Source organism: Callospermophilus lateralis, chromosome 20 (assembly GCF_048772815.1).
Source record: "Callospermophilus lateralis isolate mCalLat2 chromosome 20, mCalLat2.hap1, whole genome shotgun sequence".
NCBI lineage: Eukaryota > Metazoa > Chordata > Mammalia > Rodentia > Sciuridae > Callospermophilus > Callospermophilus lateralis.
Genome location: NC_135324.1, coordinates 15,808,485 through 15,832,463, shown reverse-complemented (window position 1 = coordinate 15,832,463; position 23,979 = coordinate 15,808,485). Strand labels below are relative to the sequence as shown.

At 38.0% G+C, this 23,979-nt stretch overlaps 1 protein-coding gene across 1 annotated transcript in view; it reads right to left on the bottom strand.

The window, feature by feature from the left end:
- The window catches only part of LOC143389977 (contactin-3), a 319,072-nt gene that overhangs the window by 30,136 nt on the left and 264,957 nt on the right, over window positions 1–23,979 (bottom strand). Inside the window, exon 16 of the mRNA XM_077106266.1 lies at window positions 776–893. Coding sequence (XP_076962381.1) covers window positions 776–893 — 118 coding nt within the window. The remainder of the gene's footprint in view (window positions 1–775; window positions 894–23,979) is intronic.

The following is a 23,979-nucleotide window of genomic DNA, read 5'->3' as shown; positions in this document are numbered from 1 at the left end:
TGTCCCGTGACCACTTCAGTACCTCCATGAGGTTCCCGTTTAGAAAGTGCTTAGTGACAAAGGCCAGGTACCTAGTAATAATATCCCCTGACACATATTTCCATTGTTAGATCTTAAATCTGGATAGAAGGCCATAATCCCCCATGCTCCCTTGTGACTGTATGTAGCATTCCTGTTCCTTCCAAATGCAGTGCCCCTGGCTTTGGATACACTGACTTTCCCTTAAACCCAGTGGTTTACCTCTGTAGTTCTCAGCTTGCTATCTAGTGATGTTTTAATTCATGATTCACTCTGGTCATTTTCCATCCCAATAGCAACAGTACTCTGGACAGTAGCTTAGGTTGGCAAATTTTCTCAGGAATCCTGAATAAATAATCCTGATTCTTTTAGAAGGACATACACACACTTGCGCGCGCACACACACCATATTCTCTCTCTCTCTCTCGCGCACGCGCGCACACACACACACACACACACACACCATATTCTCTCTCCTATTTAATCCATATGCTGATTGATGATTGATGGCATGCTCAAGAACATATCAGCTTGGCAGCCATCCCCGTCACAGTGAGAGCTATTTGAAGGGCAGAGTCAAGAATCTTGTTTCTCTGAATTGACACTCATCTGAATTGTCATATTTGCTGGCAAGAGGAGGACTCAAATCAACACTATAATTTGCATGTTCACATTCCCTCTCATCACGGCTCTCCCTCCAGTAAGGAATGATCAGCTAAGATGTGAAGGTAGGAAATCCAGGAGGCGTTCCTGTTACCTCTCACTATGAGCTCGGCGGCAGAGGAGACACTGTCCACTCCAGTGTGCACCATGCAGACGTACTTCCCGCTGTGCGTCAGCTGGATGTTTCTGATCATTAGATCACCTGAGGAACTCTGTTGGGAAAACCGGTAATGGACACACCGTTATTTTTAAAACACAAAGAATTTTGGAGACTATGGCCCAGAAACACATGGCGACAGAATCTGTATTTAGAGTAAAAACTAAAGTGGGACTAGACAGAGGATGCAAGAAGGGAATGAACGGAAATAACACCAAGTTAAAAACCATACATGACTGCAGATAAATATTTCTGCAGACAAATAAATGACTAGCTTTCCCCAGGGGCATTTATGGTTTCAAAAATAAATGAGGGCAGAGATTATAGTCTCAGAGTCTATTTACTTCCACCAGGGTGACACTTCTTTTTATATCCACCGCTCAGCATCAGCTCAACTGTTTTCTCTGGTTCCAACCCCACTGCAATTATCTGCCTGAGAAGAAGCAGAAACCATTTAGGTATCTAGTGGGAGATAAATGCAGCGCGACACAGGGATTACCACAGTTGAACACTGTTCTAAACACATTGGAGCTCAAAAAGACTAATGCTATTTAATTCCTCAGCTGCAGAACTTTAGGAACAGTCAGAATGAACACCCTCAATAAGAAGTAATGGAAACATTTTAAACCTTAAAAATATCAGCTATCCATAAAGACATTTGTGGGTGTCCCCCAGCACCAATTAACGGAGCAAATATATTTCTAAATGCTCAACTTTAAACGGTCTTCATTTAAAGAGAATATAAAATCATGTTCATAAAATGACTAACTGCAGGTCGGTTTCATGCATTAGTAAAAATATAGATTGAAATAAAATAATTTGGAAAAGCAAAGCCCTTTGAAAAAGATTAGCAGTTGATGCCTGACCTGGTACAGGACACAGCAACATTTATCTTGTTAATTAAAAGCATAGCTTTCCTCTTGGGTTTTCCTAGAATATGTTGAAAGGGGATCTGTTATCCTATTTTTAGGTAATTTCCTAAAACTACCTACAGGGTACTTCCTTCCATATTGCTCCCTGCCCTGAGGATTCTTAATGGGCCCCAGATTCTCTGTTGGTTGGATCATATGGCTTTGGATGGAACTTCTTGAGCACTGGGAGAGACCAGATGTATGCTGATTGATGGCCACAATTAAAAGATAATCCTGAAACTGTGAAGTTTGCAGATTTTACTTTTCACACTCTGAACTTTCTTCTTTTCCTCCCTCCCTCTTTCTCCTCAGGGTTATTTAGAAATTTATTCCCAGGATGAAACCCTCAATGCTTGCTGACCATTACAGGTTTTCTGAGTTCCATATAGCCACAGGAGGGTGATTATCATTTCTATAGAAATCTTAATTTTCAGCAAAAAATCTGTTGATGTTAAATGCCACCAAGACATTGGGGATGAGGCTGTTATTCTCCCTACCTTTATTTCTTACTTTGAAAACAGTTGGGTAAAAGAGAATTATAACAGGGCTCTCCTGAGCCTTTAGATATCTGCATGTACCATTTCAGCACACCGCTGGTCTTGTCTCTTGAAGGAGTAATGGAGAGTTTGGTATCAGGATGTGGCTTCTATTGAATTCAGGTATTGATAGCGGGAGAGACAGAAATGCTCAGCCAGGTCACAAAAATCAAACTATCTTCCTAAAGAAATGTAGGTTTATGTTCAGAGGACACACCATTTCTAAGTATACGAGTGTACCACAGTGAACCTCACCATCATGTATGCCACAAGAAATTAATTTTAAAAAATAAGATAAAATAACTATGGGTAAATGACAGAAAGATCAATAGAGAGAAGGGGCTGGGGAGAAGGAAGGGGAAGGAGAGATACTGGTGCCTCAATTAGAACAAAATATATTCCATGCTTGTATAATTATGTCAAAATGGACTCTACTGTAATGTATAACAAAAAGGAACCAATAATAAAATTAAATTAAATCTAAAAAAAATGTTGGAAAAAGAAGCAATAAACTAAGTTATGTAGACAATGGGAGCCACTGATTTTTTTTTAAGCACCAAAATGTGGTAAAGTAGATAAATATGTAAATGGAAAGTAGAATTTAATTTTTGCCAGTTCAGTAACATGTATTTATATTGTACTTTTCTGGCCCTTTCTATCTCCAACTCATCTATTGTCTTAATGCATCGCTTCATAGAAGCAAGATTCACCTTAACAGAGGTTTACCCAATCCTGCTTAAGCCTTCAAGGGCTAAGACCTGCCTGACACATGACCTTTGTTCTCCAGGATGTAAACCCAACCCAGGGTAATAAGGAATGTACATGTGAGGCAGATTCCATCTGCAAACCTGGGAAGTTCAACTCAGGTCAAAGGACATCACATGGCACACCATGTGTGGAGAGCTGTAAAGCAACAGAGATGAATGTTTTCAAGTTCTGCTGACAGTGTGGAACCTGCTGCTGGGAGGAGTGTGAATGGGTGCAACCCCTCTAGAGAACTGTCCAGAAGTCTCCACTAAGGCACAAAATAAGCATCATCTATCACCCATTATTTCACCCCTAGGAATGGACTTATCCTGCAGAAATGTGTGTGTGCATCGACCACAAGATATACACAGCTGAAAACCAGAGGACTCAATGTCTGTCTCGGTAAAACTCATCAATAAATAAGTGGTATAATCATTTACGGAAATACTATTGGGACATTAAAATGACAAAACTATGTACATAGATCTATGTAGCTGCATCTAAACAACACAAAGGATACAAACCAGAGAGAAAAGAGGATATTGGTCTCATCTCACCACCCAAGAGAAGGGAGCTGTGGTGACCTGGGAAGGAATAAGTACTCTGGATTGAAGCATCATGGGGGATTCTAAAGTGCAGGTCATGCTGCATGTGTTCCTCCTGTGAAAATCCACTGGGCTACGTGGCAGGCACACATTATCCCATCATTTCTTATCAGGATGCAACTATTTCCAGACATTAAAAAAATTCCCAAAGGAAGATTCACTGATAGCAAACCTAACTCTTTTCCACATCAGGTTGTCACTCTTGGAGAATGTAGTTGTTTATTGGGTAGCTGGGATAAAGTGGGTGGGACAAGACTGCCTGGGAAAATCTAAGTAAAATTTGTCAAAATGTAGTAAACCAGTAGGTCTCCTCTAAATAGGTTTCTCGATATATTTATTAATGAGATAGCATAATAGATATATTTAGAAGCATTTTTCTTTAGAGTATACAGCAATTCAAATAAAGGAGATTATAACACTAATAACTTTCAATAAATTGTTAGGCACACTAATAATTGTTTGAGTGAAAAACAGCTTGGTGTTTCCTCTCTGTTAAATTAGTCTGTAGTATTTTCCTAAGTATTCTTCCCCTCCCCTCCCTCCTTGAATAGATTGGACCACATTGGCAAGATGGGGGGTAAGGGGTCAAGTTTTTACTTTCTTTTTCTTTCATCCTGATTTTCTTTAAAACCTCCCTCTAAAAACCTCCCCCAAGCCATGCAATTCTAAGTTTTCTAAAAAGCAAGCCATTTTTCTAAGCTGCATGCCACAGGTTTACTCAAAATAGGAGATCTGGGCCGTGGACAAGGTCCATTCCAATGATTCATACAGAAACTTTTACAGCAGGAGAAAAATCCCTCAGTGATACAAATTTGAGTTCCTTATTAAAAGCACTACCTTTTTAAAAATAAGATAATTCATTCAAAAACTATTTATAAAGCAACTACTACACTTCAGTTGCTGGGTATACAATGATGAGGGGAGAAAAAAACAGTCCTTATATTCACTGAGCTGACAGCTGAGAGAGGCAGTCATCAAACAATGACATAAAACAATGTCAAATTACAGTGTAACTTAAGATCAGAGAACACAGAAGAGTCTATGGTTTTTGAGGGTTTCAGTGAATGAACCGACGGGCCCAGGCATGCGATGTAATCAGAAGTCTTGAAAAAGAGGGTGAAGTCGTCTACACGGGCACATATCTACATGCAAAGCACTTGAGGACACAATCAATTTGTTTGACTCAAGAAGGGTAGGGTAGTGGCACACACCTGTAATCCCAGCGGCCCAGGAGGCAGAGGCAGGAGGATCATAAATTGGAGGCCAGCCTCAGTGACTCAGTGAGAACCTAAGGAACTTAGTGAAACTTTGTCTCAAAATTTAACAAGTGTTTGTGTGGGGTGGAGCATTGCAGATGAAGTTCTGTGGTTCAGCACCACTGGGTTCAATCCCCACTACCAGGGGGAACAGGGGGGTTGCTAAATGGGTTTCAGGAATAGGGATGTCAGGAATGTAGTTAATCTACAAACTCTTTATCTGTTCCCCCAAATTAAAAGTTCACTATAGTCAACATCAAATGCATAGTTACATCAAAATGACAGTAATTTTTTTTTCCTTTTTGGGCTAATTTTATAATTTCTAAGTTTGGCTAGAACCATTTACCCCTTTTTTCATGCTGGGGATTGAACCCAGAGCCTTAAACACACTAAGCACACACTCTACCATTGGGCCACATGCCCAAGCCCTAGAATCACTTTCTTATTGAAGTATTTGTTCACCTAGTCATACACATTTCTTTTAGGAAAAAAAATACACATTTTTGAAACATGCTACAGGTACAAGCAGCAAACAGATTTATAAGCCAAATCATCTTTGACATGAATGTTAAGGGAAAATGTAGCGTGTATTGAATTAAACAGAAGAGGATCTTATTAACTTTTCCCCTGTATTTTCTGAGGTGATGACACTAATGAAATTTGGGATGCAATTTAAAAGCCACTCTGCACTGAAAGGCAAGCAGTATGTGATGTGATAACCCATGCCAGGAGAAAGTAAATGAACAGCCGATCATCACTAATTACAGGCAGGCTCGAAGCACACCGTGGTGTCTGCCATGTGCTAAGAACTGAGGTGCAGTGCAAACTTCGGAATCGGGGAACGTCTTCCATGTTGCCAACAGAGCCTCAACTTTGAGTGAAACAGATTATCACAAATACTAATTCCTTAGTAAGCACTCTCGATATAAATGCTGCCACTGGACTGCCAAGAAGCATAATTTCCCAGTATAAGGGAAAAAAATACATTTTGATGGCTATTTGGAAGGCAAGGTTGACTAGGCGGGCCTCCTCCTTTTTATCACTTTATGCAGTCTGTGACTGCAGAGCCACCCAAATTAATCATCGGTCCCTTCACAGGCCTGCTTTCCAAACCCTGACACCGCATGTAAATCACACCCAGGTGCCTTGAAAGCAATCGACCTATAGGTTCCTCCTGGAATCTGGTTGGTGCTTTCCTCTGTGAAGGTCCCCAAAGGAACTGGTGGTGACATGACTTGCCTCTGCATTTATGACCAAGCAAATTAAACCTTGCCCCCACTCGCCCTGGACAGCCTCCTCAGGGTCACCTTCTTTACACCCATACTCTGCTCAGGCAAGGAATAGAAAACGTAGGCAGCCACTGAAGATGGAAACAGGACCAAGCTGGGACATTGTGCTAATTTTTCTTACTAACAGTGGTTACAGTCACTTGGTTGTCTGAACAGGTGATATTTAAGGCAGGTAAATGCCATCTGTTCATATCAGAATTTGCTTGACTTTCTTTTTTTTTTGGCGGGGGGAGGTACTGGGGATTGAACTCAGGGGCACTTGACCACTGAGCCACATCCCCAGCTTTATTTTGTATTTTATTTACAGACAGGGTCTTTCTGACTTGCTTAACACCTGGGATTTTGCTGAGGCTGGCTTTGAACTCACAATCCTTGGGTCTCCAAAGTGCTGGGATTATAGGTGTGCCCCACTGAGCTGGGCTAAGAATTTGCTCAACTTTCTTTGGGAGGGGATGTCCTGGTGTGCCTCACTAGAAGTTGGTGATGTCAAGATGCCTTTACCAGAGACTTTAACTCATTGTTTTCTACACTTTGGTCACTACAGTTACATTTACAGCTTTATATGACACATCCTATGAATGGAAGTTCTGTTATTCACTTGATGCTTTCTTAAACTGGTTAGCTTTCTTTAATTAATATGGAAACAGATAGGGAAAATGTATATTTTTGACCAAAATAAGTTAATGGCAGAAATGAACACAGTGAGTAGAAAAAAATATGAATGGACACTGTCCAAGATAATGCATATGGACAGCAGCTGAATGGTGTTAAAGTCCCTGAGCCAGAGACCTTTGCTCTGCTAATTAAAAAAGGAGATTGGCAAGTGTTAGACACTGTTATCAACAAACTCAACACTATAGTTAGCCACTATTCTGAACTTAAACTCATGATTGAAAAAAAATCGAAAATGGATGGTTTCTATATCCTATTATTTAGAACTGCATATCTAGGACCTAAATCCTACCATTCTCAATGCTGGTTGTGCTATAAATTTACCTGAGGAATCTTTAAAAAGTACCAGAAAAGCCTAGGCCACATCCCAGGATAATGAAGTCAGAATGAACTGGAAACAGGAGACCCTCTAGGTGACTCTAATAAGTCATTAGGGTGCAAAGCTCATTAAACCTCCTGGAATTTGATGTTCCTCATCTTCATTCCTCTTGGAAACAGAAGGCTTACAATAACCACTCTGATGTCCCCCAACTCTGAAATGCTATAATAAATAAATTAATGAAATAATTATTAGGCTGGGCTGGACATTGCTGGACACAGGCTGACAACAGCACTCCTATACAGAGGGTCCTCCTGGGAGGGAGGCATGAAAACTAGCGTTCGTGAAGCAGGCAGAGTGTGTCAGGTTGGGGCCAACTCCCTTGACATTGCCTTGTTTGCTGTGCTCATTGTAATTTAGAAATAGTCACCCAAGTCACTCAACAGTGATAAATTTCTATAAATGCACATCGAAACTTACTATTACTCAACCTGTACCACTCTAGGATTTCTGTTGATGGATGTGATGATTCTGGCATATTCCAAGTCAAGGAGCTTATCCTGGAGAGTAAATTAACTCAGGGATCAAATCTCACTGTTTTGTTTTTCCCTATAGTGAATGAACAAAGTGCACTGAAAGCAGATCTGTCCCTGTAGAATGGTATGGCTGTGTGGAAGAAAGGGTCCACTGATGCAAAGGAATAAAAAGCTATTTTCTCATGGCCACATAAACAAATTGTGCTGAGTTCCTTAGGTTTACTTCTGGCACCAATTCATTTTGCTATGTAATCGTTTACCCCCAAATTTAGTAGCTTAAATAAAAAACACTTATTGTGCTCAGGAAACAGCAGAGAGGAGTGGAGCCAGCTCCTTAGTGCTGCATAGCTTCTTGGGGAGATGTACCTGGGGACTGGCAAGCTCATCCACAAGACGGGCAACTTGGGGTTGGCCGTTGGCTGGGACTTCAGTGGGACTGATGGCTGAGCACCCTGGTTCCTCTTAAAGTGAATCCCTGCACACTCTACTTTGGCTTCCTCATAGTCTAGTGGCTCAGTTTCAGAGCCATTGTGCTAATGGAACCAGGTAGAAGAGCATGTGTTTTGGGGAGTTAGCCTCAGGAATCCGATGGCACTGTTCCTGGGGTTCTTTATTAGTCAGGGAAGTCACAAAGGTCTTCTGGGTTTCAACAGGGGAGGAATGGCTTTATTGCAGGTGGAGAGGTGTTTGTCAAAGTCATGCTAAAAGGAGAACTCATTGTATAAAGCAGGCTGTGGCCACCATCTTTGGAAAACACAATCTGCCTCACCACAGGTTCCTTCCACACCTGCCGTACAGCCAGTGCTTGGGACGGATGACCCACAGGGACCACAGAAACAGGTTTCCATACCTTCCACTATAGCTTTGGGGTCTCTCACATGGAGATCTGAGGGAGAGAAAGTTGTAACTTGTGGGTATGTACTTGCCAAGAGTCACCCTTGTGGGCTGGCCTGAACTGAATGTGCCAAGAACCTAGAATAGGTTAAAAAAAAAAAGAAAAGAAAAAAACAACAAAGAAAGAAAAGCAAAACCCTAGACTAGACACCCTTTCTTTTAAGTCAGAAGCCTGTATATGGACCAGATAAAGGACTCCCAAGGGCTCAAAGAGTATAAAATTATACCCTCTCCCAGGAGAGTTGCTCCCAAAGAGATCACAGTGTTTTCCTTACAATTGCAGTCGATTATATTCCAGCCATTTTCCAGATATTTCAGAAGTATAGATTTTTCATCTCCAAGTCATATTGAAAAAGATAAAATAGGAAAGACTAGGTTTGATATTAAATGTGACTATCAATAGACTTTTTTCATGATAAAGAACATGTTCTAAAATTTTAAGGTTGGTATAAGAAAAAGGGATTGTAAAATCAGAGTGTTTCTATAATAATAATTTTTTTGTTGTTAAAAACCAACCACTTAAAATTTCTGGTGTTGGAGTCTAAATTTTTAAATCACCCCAACTGATCTATTCATTCTTTACTTGCATGTCTATGTTCTAATCAATTAAATGGGTATAATTAAATATCACATCTTATACAGTACAATGATTTTCTAAATTAGAACATAAAATATAAGGCAGCCTGATTAGAAAATTGGCCAGTCGCTCTGACTTCTGGTATCCAGTCACCACATAAGGAATTTAGAAGTTGCCACTCTGTCTTAACAACAGGTAAAAATCTAAACACACTTAAAAAAATTAATTCTTCTTAGCTACAGCAAGGAAATATGGTCACAGAGCGGACTGTGTCCCTCAACACTGGAGATGTAACTGGGCAGATGCAGAGATCCACATGTAGAAGGCTCCCTGGAAACCTCTGCTGGGGAAGGAAACCTGGCTATTACTGACAACCTGCAGGACGGGCTGAGGGGATAGCTCTGGGGACCCAGTCATAGAGGGGTCCCCACAACCTCAGCGTTACTTCCAAGTCTACTAAGTCCTTGTAGAAAATACTGGAGAAAAATTCCACACGGTTCTGGCAGAAGCAGGGGAAAGGAACATCCCAGACTGTTTTACTCTCCCTTAAAAGGTCTGCCTTCAGGAGCAAGTAGCCAGCTTGGTCTGATCAGAGCCTAACCTACTAGGGGGAGGAAATATCAAACTCCACCTCCTCCAGCCATCCTGTCCCATGTATAGAGGGCGGGGGGAAATGGAAAAGAACAAGAGAAGTTTAGAGTCTAGGGGTGCGGGCTCACTTAAAAGATGGAGCCTTCCCTCCCATATACGTCGTCCATCGGTCTCTTATTAAAGGCCTATTGATCTCATTGCCATTTCCTAGTACATCATATGTGCCTTTCACCAAAGTTACAGGCACATAAAAAGGCAAAAATCCAACCAAACAACAAAATAAGGTTTGAACAGGCAAAACAATCAGGGTAGGAGTGATGGTATGATCAGACTAGGAATTGAAAAACATGATAAATACTAAGTGCTCCAGTGGGGAAAAAATAACCACAGGTGAACACAGGAATGCTGCAAGCAAACCAATGGAGATGTCCGGAAAAAATTAGAAAAAAGAAGATGCCAGATGAGATCATCGAGAACACAGACAATGACAAGAGCTGGCGAGGATGAGGGGAAAAGCACACTCAGATTGTTGGCGGGACGGCAAGTTAGTGCCATCGCTTTGCAAAGTAGTATGGAGATTCCTCCAAAGACTAGAAATGGACCACCATGTGGCCCAACTGCCGAGGAATGAAACCACTGTGTGACCCAGCTGCCCCACTCCTTGGTGTTTATCCAAAAGATCTCAAACCAGACACTGCAGTGATACAGCCATTTCAAAGTTCACAGTGGCACAATTCACAGTAGCCGAGTTATTGAATCAGCCAGATTAATGGGTCAAGAAAATATAATATATATATATATACACACACACACACACACACACACACAATGAAGTTGTATTTAGCCTTAAAGAAGAATGAAATTATGGCATTTCCTGGTAAATGGATGAAAATAGAAACATCATGCTAAGTGAAATAAACCAGTCAGAAAGTCAAAGTTTGAATACTTTTCTGTAGGTGTGGAAGCAAGAGCAAAATAAAGGGGGAAAAAAGATGGAGGTGGATCTCATAAAAGCAGAGGGAAGATCAGCAGAGTAGAGGAAGGAGATTGAGGGGGAAGAAGGAGGAGGGATGGGAAAGGGAGGAAATGTGGAATGAAACTGACCAAATGATGATGTGTGCATGTACGAATACAGCACAGTGATTTCTACTTCTATGTATATCTATAAAGCACCAATTAAGAAACATAAATAAATAACTAGAAGGACCTGTAGAGTGTAGCAAGGGAAATGGGGAGGCAGGAACAGAGGGGCAGAGTAAGCCCTGGGCACTGAAATGGAGCCAATTATATTCCATACATGAATGTTTATGTGGAAATGGTCCCCAATATTATGTGCAACTATAATGCACTAATATAAATATTATGTAAAAAAAGAATCTCCAGAGACTAAAACACTGTAACAGAAGTGGAGAAACCTTTTAATGGGCTCATTAAAGGAGAAACCAAGCTGAGCGAAAACCTCTAAGCCCGAGGACATGACAATAGGAGTTTAAAATCACAAATGGACTGAAAGGAAACAGAACCATTTCCAAAGACTGTGGCACAATTACCACAGGTGCAGAGTATGTGGGATGGAAACAGCAGAAGGAGAAAAATGTGTGAAGGAACAGAAAAAAAATACGTGTTTGATATGAGAATTTCCTCAAATAAATTTCAGACACCAAATCGCAGATGCTTTGTAAAGGCCAGCCCCAAGCAGGACAAATGCAAAAACCCAAACACACCAAAGTATGACTGGGCATATCCCATCCCAATGTTAGAAACCACAAATGGAGAAGAGCTCGTTATCTAAAGCACTGAGAGAGAAGCACTGCTCTTCAGAAGGACTCCTGCAGCTAGTGAAATTATTCTTCAGAAATGAAGGAGCAAAGACTCTTGGGACAGAAAAAAAAAAAAGGAGACCTGGGCATGGTGGCGCACGCCTGCAATCCCAGTGGCTCAGGAAGCTGAGGCAGGAGGATTGAGAATTCAAAGCCAACCTCAGCAACTCAGTGAGGCACTAAGCAACTCAGTGATACCCTGTGTCTAAATAAAATACAAAATAGGGATGTGGCTCAGTGGTTGAGTGTCCCTGGGTTCAATCCCTGGTACCCCCTACCCCTGAAAAGAAATTGGAGAATAGGGCTTCAGGAGACTGGCCTTGCAACAAAGGCTAGAAGTTCTTGACAGGGAAGGAGAAATGTATATCAGTCAGAATTCTGAATGTACAAAAAGACAGGAAGAGTGCCAGAGAAGGGGTCAGTGGAGGCAATACAAACCCTTATTTTCTTCTTCTTATTAATTTATTAACAAATAATACTTTGCACAAACTGACAGAGACCATGTATTAGATTTGGTGTGTCTATGTGTGTGTGTGTGTGTGTGTGTGTGTGTGTGTGTGCGCGCGCGCACAGTGGTGCTTATGTGTGCTCCTGTGTAAGTAAAATGAATGGCAATGACACAGAAAAAGAAAGGGAAAATACTAGTTTTTTTTTTTTAATCATAAGGTACTTGTGTTATTAGATTTTATTATCAGGTACCTTTATTATAAGCACTACCTATGAAATGAACTTGAAAATGATCTCAAAGCACTCTGGAAATGGACTTGGATTAGTTATGTCTGTACATTGCAAACTTTAGATCTACCACTTAGAAAAAAGATGCAGCATAATTGATATGTTGTTATGGGTCCTAGTCTGCCTGGGTTTATTTCTGAAGATCTGAAGACTATGAAATTCAAGGTCAGGGTGTCTGGAGAGCGCTTTTTTTCAGATTCTTTGATGGTGCCTTTCTATATCCTCCAATGGTAGAAGAAACCAGGGGTGTCTCTTGGGCATTAACCTCATCCCACTCAGGAGGGCTCTGTTCCCGTAATCTCACCACCTCCTCACCTGCCAGACCACCACTGTAGCAGTTAGAGGTTTCAACACAAAAATTTCAGAGGAGAAAACAAATATTTGTCCCTTTAGCAACATGTTAAGAAATAAGGAAAGTGGAATCCTAAAGAATGCTCAATTAAGACCATGAAATTCTTATAATGTCTAGAAAACTAAAAAAAAAAAAAAGAAGAACAACAACTAACAAAATAGTGAGAAGTATGGTAGATATTAATTCAGCTATGTGAGTAATGACTTTGAACAGCATAGTCTAAATGCATTCATTAGAAGACAGAGATTTTCAGAGTAGCTAAAAGCTAGACCCAACTGTATATTCTCTACTAGGAAATATACCTTCAATATAAAGATACATAGAAATTAAAAGGAAATCATGAAATATATGTTGTGTTAATGGTGATGAAAGAATAAAATAGTCACTACAGTAAATTCAGTCAGAGCAGAAGAGAAAGCCCAGGGAATGTTATCAGTGCTGACATGGACCACTACCTAATGATAAAGGGCCCAGAGTGTAAGCAGATACAGTAACCCCCAATGTATGTGTGCCTAACAAAAAATATGTAGCAAAAGCTGAGAGAACACTTGGGCAAAAGAGATAAATATGGACAGATCCAGCAGGCAGAAGTTCAGAAGGACCTGGTTGAACTACAAAGCAGTACCAATTGAATGGATATAATGGCATCTAGATGCTACCTCACCCATCAACAGCAGATAATACCTTCTACTCCAGTTCAAATGTAATATTCACCAGGAAAGATCATATCTGGGTCTTCAAACATACCCCACTAATATTAAGAGCATAGAAAACAGACAACATTTGCTTTCAGACTATAATGTAATTAAACTAGAAAGCAATAATGGAAAGATCCCCCAATTCTTGTAGATTAAATTACACACTTCTACTCAACAAATGGGTTAATGTAAAAAAAAAACTCAAGAGAAATTATTAAAAAATATTCTGAACTAAATGCAAAAGAAAATAGAACTTATCAAAATTTGTGGGATGTAGTGAGTACATTGCTTTGAGGGAAATTGATAGCACTGACTGCATATGTCAGAAAAGAAGAAAGATCTACGATCAATAATGTAAGCTTCCACCTTAGAAAACTAGAAAATGAAGAGCAAATTAAATCCAAAGCAAGCAGAATAAAAGAAACAAACATAAGAACAAAAACCAGTGAAATTGAAAACAGGAAGTCAGTGGAGAAAATCAACAAAACCAAAAGTTGGTTCTTGGAAAAGATCAATAAAATCAATAAGCCTCTAGTCAGTCTAACTATGAAAAAAAAAAAAAAGAAAAGAGGAAATACACAAATTATTACTATCATGTATGAAAGAGAGGCCATCACTAAAAACATCATGGACATAAAAGGATAATAAAATAATATTACAAACAATTCTTGTCTATCAATTTGATACTTTAGATGAAATAGACCAATTCTTTGAAAAACGTGACCTGCCAAAATTTACCCAGGAATAAGCATACAATCTGAATAGGTCTACATCTATTTACAAAATCAAATCAATAATTAACAATCTTACCAAACTGAAAGTGTCAGGTGCAAATAGGTTCATTGACAAATTTTAACAAACATTTAATTAAGAAAGTGTAGCAATTCTCTACAATCTCTTTCAAAAGATCCAGGAAGAAGACATACTTCCTAACACATTCTAGGAGGTCAGAATTACTCTAATAACAACCAGACAAACATATTAAAATAAAACTGCATAACACCAATATTCTTTATGAACTTAGATACAAAATCCCTTAGTATCAGCAAATAGAATTAAACAATGAATTTAAAGATTGTACACCATAACCAAGTGGACTTTGTGTCAAATACACAAGACTGGTTTAACATTTAAAAATCTATTTATGGGGTAATCCATTCAGTAGTGAAATGAAGAAGAAAACAACAGATGTAAACAGAAAAAGCATTTGACAAAAATCTGGCACCTATTCATGATTATAGTCATCAATAAATTAGGGATACAGGAGAATCTCTACACCTTGATAAAGAATATCCACAAACAACCCACAACTTAAAATGCTTTATGACAAAAAATTCCAAGTTCTGAGACCAGGAACAAAGCAAGACTGGCTCTTTTTCAACATCATATTGAAAGCCCTAACTAATAAAGTAAGAGAAGAAATGGAAATTTAAAAATATACAGACAGAGAAGTAGAAAATGCAAATTTGTTTATGTGATCATCTCTGTATGAGATCTGAAAGAATCAAAAGGAAATCAGAACTAACAAGTAACATAGGAGGTAAGGTTGATATTCAAAGTCCAGTTGTTTTCCCAAATACCAGCAATGTACAAATGGGATTTGAAATGAAAACATACTACCATTTACACCAGCACCCAAAATACTGAAATACTTATGTTAAAATCTAACAAAATATGTACAAAATCTAGGTGGGAAACTGCAAGTCTGATGGAAGAAACAAAAGAACCTAATAAGCTGAGAGAGATTCTATGTTCATGGATAGGAAGACTTGAAAAATATACACATTTGTGGATAGTTGAAATCCTGGTTCTAAAATTCCTATGTCAAGACAAAAACCCAGAACACCCCACTCAATACTGAAGAGAAACAAAGCTGGAACATGGGGACACCTAAATTCAATACTAATATTAAGGCTACAGAAATCAAGAAAGGATGGTCATGGTGAAAAGGACAGACAAATTGGTGCAACAGATGAGAGAGCCCAGAAATAACCCACAAATTCAGTCAACTGATATTTGACAAAGGAGCAAATGACAGCCTCTTCACAATATGGTCCTAGAAAAACTGGATGTTCACATGAAAACAGTGAATCCAGACACAGACTCTGTACTCTGCACAAAAATGAAATCAACAGGAGTTGCACTCTTAAATGTAAAATGAAAATCTTCTTATAAAAGTCCTAGACTGTCATACAGGGGAGAAACCTAGATGACCCTGGGTATGGTAAAGGTTTTATAGACACAATACCACAAGGCCAATCCATGAAAGAAGTAACCGACAAGCTAGGCTTCATTAAAATGAAAAAAAAACTTCTGCTCTCTGCATGATGTCAAAAAATGAGAAGGCAAGTCACAGACTGGGAAAAAGGTCTCACCAAAGACACTTCTAATGAAGGACCTCTATACAAAATGTACAAAGAACCCTGAAAACTCAACAATAAGAAAATGAATAATGCAATTAAAAAGTGGACAAAAGACCTAAACAGACATTCCACTAAATATATGCAAATGGCAAGCAAATATATGAGCATATGTGCAACATCCATTCCTCATTAGAGAATTGTGAATTGAAACATCAGCAAAATATCACTACAATTCAGAAAATTAACACCAAATACAGGAGAAGGCATGCAGTAGCAGGAATCCCCACTCACTGATAATGGGAATGCAAAATGGAACAGCTATTCGGAAGGCATTTTACCTATTCCTTATAAACCTATTCTTATCATAGGATCCAGCATTTGCACTTCTTGGTATTTACCCAAATAAATTGAAAACTTATGTCCTTGCAAGGTAAAGGAAGAGTACAGGGGACGGAGATGGAGAAAACTATGTTATATACATTTATGAATATGGCAAATGAACCCAACTGTTTTGCATCACTACCAAACATTAAAGAACAAAAATAAATCTTAAAAAAAACCCCACACATGGTTTATAGCTGCTTTATTCAGATTTGCCAAAACTCAGAAGCAATGAAGATATTCTTCAGCAGATGAGTGGATAAATAACTGGGGTACACCTGGAGAATGGGAAATTATTTTGCACTAAAAAGAAATGAGCTGGCAAGCCATGAAGGATGAGGCATGGAGGAATCTTAAATGCCTGTAATTAAGTGAAGGATGCCAATCTGAAAAGACTAGATAGTACATGATTCCAACTGCATGATGTAGTTGCCAGGGGTTAGAGGGATGAACAGGCAATTTTGTGAGGCAGGAAATGATCAGTACATATTGGAATTGGTGTGTAAATGAAAGATTTCCTGCTGTGCTCCGAAAAGAAAGCTGTCCAATGGATATCTGAAACAGATGAGATGGAAATCTGATCTACGCAAATGTAAAATTCAGTACTTGGTCTTTAGGAAAAACAAAAACATACCAAAAAATTTTACCCCCCCCCAAAAAAAAACAACAAAATAAATTTCTGTGTAGCTAAGGTTGTTTTAATGCAATAGGTATTTTGCTTTTGTAACTTTTGAAAGTAATTCTCTATTTCTAGATTTTTAAAAATCAGCTACCTATACAATCAGGCAATTTTGTGTGTATGTGTGTGTGTGTGCGTGCGTGTACATGAGAGTACATATGTGAATCTCTCTCTTTGGGGGGAAAAAGCTATTTTTTTCTCCCTTCTGTCTGAAAGAGCAATCTTGCATTTCATTAGAGGTAGTATTAACTGTAGCATTTGGAGGACTCAGTTATAATGCTAAATATTCCCCTAGTATCCAAATCACTAATAAGCAACTAGGGAGATTTTTGATCTCTGAGAAATGAGAAGTTGGCGATAAGGTATTGTTTTTCAACCATCTGTCTAGTAAAACTTTAAAAAGAAAAATCAAGGAAAAACCCCTGTGCAGAAAAGAACACTGGGGAGCCACCACTCATGGGAGCAGGAATTGCAGAAGTTTTTCTGGAGAACAATTCAAAGCAGCCCTACCATCCTAACAATAGGAGCTAACCTGCACTGTTCTTAGAACCTTCTATATACCTCTGAATAAAACAGTATTATCTCCTCAGTTTCACAGATGAGAAATCTGAGCCAACAGAATTGATGATCAATAGCATATAGGAGAATGAAATAGCTGCCAAAAGCTGGCTCTCCACTTTGGTCTTTAACAAGGAGTCTATTCGCGTGTAACTCTAATCTGGCCCGGCAATTCTCTCCCTGAGTAGACACCTCCAGAACCCCAGAACTATCTACAAGGGTCAATAACCTTCTTTCAAATACTATTAACTATTTTATCCTCATTTCTTATTCTAAAAATCCTCAGAATAATTTAAATTGAAATAAGATTGGTTCATTTACTTAACCTGAGATCAGATTTAAAACCACAGAGAAATCTGAGAAAAATTGAAATCTGACAATATATAACCTGTTTTGTTTAATCTAAGAATCTTGAAATTTTAATGCTTCCTTTCCTGTTTCTCGTTAATCATTTACTTGTATTAAGAAAGTATTGTAGTTTATTTAGGCCTCATCAACTTCTTGTGTAAATGATTAACAGTCATATTATTTCTCTTTTGAGGGAAGTTTTTATCCTCCCTATTATACTTTCTAATGGGTTGTTGTAGATACATAAATAAATAAACTATTACATTTTGCATAGTTACTTTGTACTAAAGTTGGTAGATAACTGAATTTTGATTAGTTTTTTAAATGTTATAGTTGATACTATTGGGTATGATACTAACATCATTATGTCCTCAAATAATTGTAATTTTGTTTCCTTATTTCAAAGGCTACCTTTTATTTATATTTACACCTTATTAAATTCATGTAGACATCTCTAAATGACTTTATTCATGACATTTGTAAAAATCCCTGTTTTATTGCTGAGTTAAGTAAAAGTATTTCTACTATTTTCCCTTAAAGATAATTTTGAAATAGAGAGAAAAGAATCTTCTTATACCTATTTTAACATGAACTTAAAGCTCAGTAATTGTTGTTAATTTTACTGAATATCTGATAAGAAAATCATGAACTATTTTATGAGATATATCAATATAGACATATGTATATTTCCTGGGACAACTAGTAGCTTATGAAGGCCCTGTTCCTTTAACATAATGTTTTTCTGAACTGGTAAAATTTCACTTAGGTTTTCATAATATATTCATGGAATTTTTTACATTTACTGATTTATTTACTATCTTCCCAGGATATGTCCTCAAGAATATGCTAGCCTTACAAAGTCCATGGAAAAAAAAATTAACTTTAACTTTTTTATGTTGTCAAAAAGTACACAATATAAACATTTGTCTGTTTCTTTAAAAGTTAAAAAAAAAGAATCAGTAAAATTATCTAGCTCTAGTGAATATGTAATTTTAATTTTTAATTTTTTTATTTTTTTTATTTACATATGACAGCAGAATGCATTACAATTCATACTACACATATAGAGCACAATTGTTCATATCTCTGGCTGTATACAAAGTATATTCACACCAATTCACATCTTCATAAATGCACTTTGGATAATGATGTCCATCTCATTCCACCATCATTTTTAACCCCATGCCTCCTCCCTTCCCCTCCCATCCCTCTGCCCTATCTAGAGTTCATCTATTCCTCCTCTGCTACCCCTCCCTATCCCACCATGAATCAGTCTCTTTATATCAGAGAGAACATTAAGCATTTATTTTTTGGGGATTAGCTAACTTAGCATTATCTTCTCTAAGTCCATCCATTTACCTGCAAATGTCGTGATTTTATTCTCTTTTATTGCTGAGTAATATTCCATAGTGTATATATGCCACATTTTTTTTAATCCATTCGTCTACTGAAGGGCATCTAAGTTGGTTCCACAGTTTAGCTATTGTGAATCGTGTTGCTATAAACATTGATGTGGCTGTGTCCCTGTAGTATGCTGTTTGTAAATCCTTTGGGTATAGGCTGAGGAGAGGGATAACTGGGTCAAATGATGGTTCCATCACCAATTTTTATAAATGGGATGGATTCAAACTAAAAAGTTTCTTCTTAGCAAAAGAAACAATTTGTAAAGTGAATAGAGAGCCTACATCTTGGGAGCAAATCTTTACCCCTTGCACATCAGACAGAGCACTAATCTTTCGGGTATATAAAGAACTCAAAAAGCTTAACACCCCGAAATCATTCAATCAATGAATGGGCCAAGGACCCGAACATACAACTCTCAGAAGATGATACACAATCAATCAACAAATATATGAAAAAAAATGCTCATCATCTCTAGCAATTAGAGAAATACAAATCAAAACTACTCTAAGGTTTCATCTCACTCCAGTCAAAATGGCAGCTGTTAAGAACACAAAGAACAGTAAGTGTTGGTGAGGATTTGGGGGGAAATGTACACTTACACACTGCTGGTGGGATTGCAAACTGGTGCAGCTACTCTGGAAAGCAATTTGGAGATTATAATTTTAATTTTTAATAAACATTTATATTTTGATAATTTATATTTTCCCAGAAATTCTCCAACTAATTGGAATGTCACATATGAAACTTAAAACAGAAAATCCTCTGATCTAATGTTTCTTTCTTGTCTGTTATATTCTCTTTCTCACACCTAACTTTACTATTTTTCTTTGATTTTCCAAGATGTTATCTTGTGCTTTTTGAGATCATATCAATTCCATCTGCTTTTCATGCATTTGTTTCTTAATTTCTGTTACTTAAATTTTACAAAGGTGTAAAAAAATGAAAATGAATGTACATTGTCCTTTAGAAGGAAAAATTGTTCATGTGTATCTGTTGCTTCAATTAATGGTAGCATCAAATTGTCCTTTTTTAACATTGGGCCAATGATCTTCTGGTGTTTGAAAGAAAAGCTCTCAAAATGTACACAAGAGTATTGTCTCTCATTATTTATTGTCTCTCATTATTTCTTCCCTTTGATCTTATCTACTTTAATGGTATATTATTTATGGCATTGTGGTTTCTGATTATTATAACTTCATGGTATGGAAAAATATTTTCAAAATCCATTTATTCTCTTTCTGCCCTTTAGGTTTGCCATGCATTATTCTTTGTTTGAAATTAGCATTCGTTTCTCTCTTTTCTTGCATTTGCCTGATAAATATTTGCACATCTCTTCATTTACAGTTTTCCCTTGATAGTCTGATTTTTATTGTAACTCTGCTGTTTTTATGGGTCTTAGTATAATACGTTACACAGTGCCTGGTTTGTCTCTTGCTTATCTTGTTGTAAATTCAAATTTGTTTTACAGGGTTTCCACTGAGGGTGGATATGGACCATTCATCTTAATAAATACCATACATGAGAAACATAGTCCTGGGAAAACAACTCAAAGCAGGGACTGAGTCTCTGCATATGTGGTTGAGAAAATGCTGAGATAGGGAAGTGTTTTTACATTTGCTGTTTCTGACTGGAATTGGGGAACCCTGATCTTCACCCTGAGAAGCAGTATGGGAGGTAATGTGCTTTGTGGAAGTGTCTGTAACATGAATAATAACAGCATCTCTGGTAAATCCAATTTTGTGGGCTGATTACTGGGAACATTTTCTTAACGATCTTTCTAGATCAGCTAACACCTTTAACTTGGACAAGATATAAAACTTACAGAATGACTAAGGGATATATTGAAAAACTCAAAGTGACACAAAAGTGCCACAGATGCATATTTAAAATCTATAAGTGATCTTTTACCTGGTTTTGTATAGTAAAGAATGGCTGGTTTTAAAATTTAAGTTCTTACACACAAACAGTTCAAGTCAAAGTGACCACATTGTATTATCACACACCATTTATCATCTTCAAAGATATTCCTCTCTACAACTGAGAGCTAGGAAATACTTCAAGCATCAAGCTTGCGGGTAGCTGCTATAACTGGAGTGAGACTGTGTTGCCTGTGGAAATCAATCAAATTGAAGTGAGCCAGTTAAGTGAATGGCGGATTGTCACTGCTAAAATTCTTACTACTTCCAGTGACTTCTTTCCACACACATTCTAATTCATCACAGAACCAATCCCACAAGTGTTGGGAAAAGCACACAGCGTGGATTCTGACATTCTTCATTGCTAAAGCACCTACACAATCCAAGGATTCTCAGAGCATACACAGTGAACTCCTCGTGTGTTTGGGTTTGAATGCTTTTATCCCACAGTGAGCTCCTATCACAAAAAGAATCTTATACCTAGAATTTAGCTGATTAAGCACATCAAAAATATCTTTGAATATCCCTAAATTCAGACTTCAATTGCCAGGTCCCAGGTGTTTAGATACCAGCCAATGATGCTCTTCTATTTCTCTTAAACTTTGGACAATTATTTCCCTTTTCCTACTTGTGGAAAATAAGCTGTATTTAAAGTAGGAAAAGAAAGATGTTACATAGGTGTAAATAACAGAATCTCTTTTTCTCCCCCCACCCCCTGCAGACTGAGTGCATACAATGGCTGGTTAAATATAGGATATCACCAAATCCGTATTGCTTGACCTGAGTCTCTTATTCCACTTTGCAAATGGCAGATCAACTGCACATGTGCTAATATATACATTCTCCGCCTAGAGAATGCTATAGGGACATATGTAGATATTGACAAACAGGAGAGAAAGTTACATTCCAGAGACCAGTATGTACCGGATCTCAGAAAGGAGAGAGCAAGGCAAATGCAAACACTAATGTGAAGAGAGATCAGATAGTAAGGAACATAGACTCAGGAGATCCGCTCACCCACAGGCATCTTTGAGTGGGCAACAGTGCTCTAGAACTCTGGTGCCTCTGAACACAAATCCCACTTCTTGAATCACCCACACCACACCTTTAAAGACACGCTTAGCACACAGTCCCGCTTAAGTGGAAGCCTTTGGCTGCTGATTTAATTAAAGGACTTCAGCATGTCCCATGGGCACAGTCTGAAGCACTTCTTTGGACATAGACTTCTCCTTTGTGCCAATTTTCTATAGATACTTGGTTTAATAAGCTTTTCTGAATATATAATTCTGACCTTGCAGAAACCTGTGACCAGTATTGTCAAACTCCTTTGGCACAAAGCACAAGTCTAACTAATACATCTGGTCTAAATTATTGGAGCTTTCTGAATTTATGAATTATTTTCCCTAAAAGATATGTGCTTCCAAAAATGAATAAGTAATGAATACCTAGTATAGTCCCAAAGACAACTGACTGAATTGGTTCAAAGTGGGGGATTTTCTATAACCTAAACCACCCCTCCATTTCAAAAACTTGGCTCTTACTATCCACCTGTCTGGGTAACTTCTTCACTCAACAGCTTCTTTGATCACATTTTACTATTTTGGAAAACAAGGAATATATCTATGAACATACTGGGAAATAAAGGCAAGCAGACTATCTAGGGATTAATGTGCACGCTGCAATGAATACAGAATCAGAGGGCGAGAGCTGTTATATAATTCCCTTCTCATGCAATAGAAAACAGATTTACTTAATTGCTTGTGCTTAAGGGCAATGTCATCTTGCATGGCTTACTGTTTTATACTGATGGGAGAATATTAAGTTACTAATGGCACAAGTCTATAAAAAAAATTCATAGGCCATGAACTAGCATGTTAGAGAAGGAACAGAATTGGCAAGCAATGGCACTAATTTATGAAATTCCACGTTTCGGATGCTTGACTCTTCACAGAGATGATTTTATGCTTTCTGCGAAGCCCATCAGTGCCATGTAAATCAGGAGAGTTAAATTACATTATCAACCCCAATGTTCTTAACTACAAGTTCCTCTTCTAGAGAGCAACTATCGAGTTCAGCCTTTGAGCCTCTCTTTGTGGCTGTGGGGTGCATGTTACAGACAAACTGCTTTGGATATTCAGTCTTGCAATACACATTTATTCAGCATTAAATAAGACAGAGAGTGCCATATTGGTTGGAATATTACCAACAGCTTAGAATCCAGCTGATAAATCTAAAGCATAATCATCTACATTATATGGCAAAATTAATTAATATTTCAAACTGAATTTTTAAAAAAAGAATTAGCTATTGATGGGCACAATACCTTTATTTTATTTATTTATTTTTTATGCAGTGCTGAGGATCAAACCCAGGGCCTCACATATGCCAGGCAAGGGCTCCACCACTGAGCCACACCCTTGGCCCCTCAAACTGAATTCTTGATTTAAGAATTAAGTTAGGAGAACAGCTGGGCTAGAGAAGAAGCCTTTCCCACCCTGAGTAAAGGACCCTCAAGGGAGTGACATGTGAACTTTTTACCCCTCCCACACCTTCCATCCAAGAAGGAGAAATTGCAAAAGACACTATGGAGCAGCAAGTCGGCTGAAAATATTGGCACAAGCCTTTTCCTATTGTGATAAAAAAAACCAGTCACAATTTTTAAAAGTAGGAGGCACTTAAACTTATAGTAAAAGAAAGGCTAAAGGACTATACCAATTAAGAATGTTCTCCAAAGCTTTGATTCAGTGAGAACAATTAGAAAACTAATACTTATAAAACCAAATAAAGCAAAAAAAAATAAAGAAAACAGAAATGGTACTGCAATTGAACATAATTCTAGGTAGATGACTAAAATCTCAGTTTTCCATTTTCTTTTAAAAATTTTCTCTTTTTCATACTGATATCCAGGAATTGCCTTAGCAAACCCCAAAGTGGATGGCTTAAAGCAACAGATT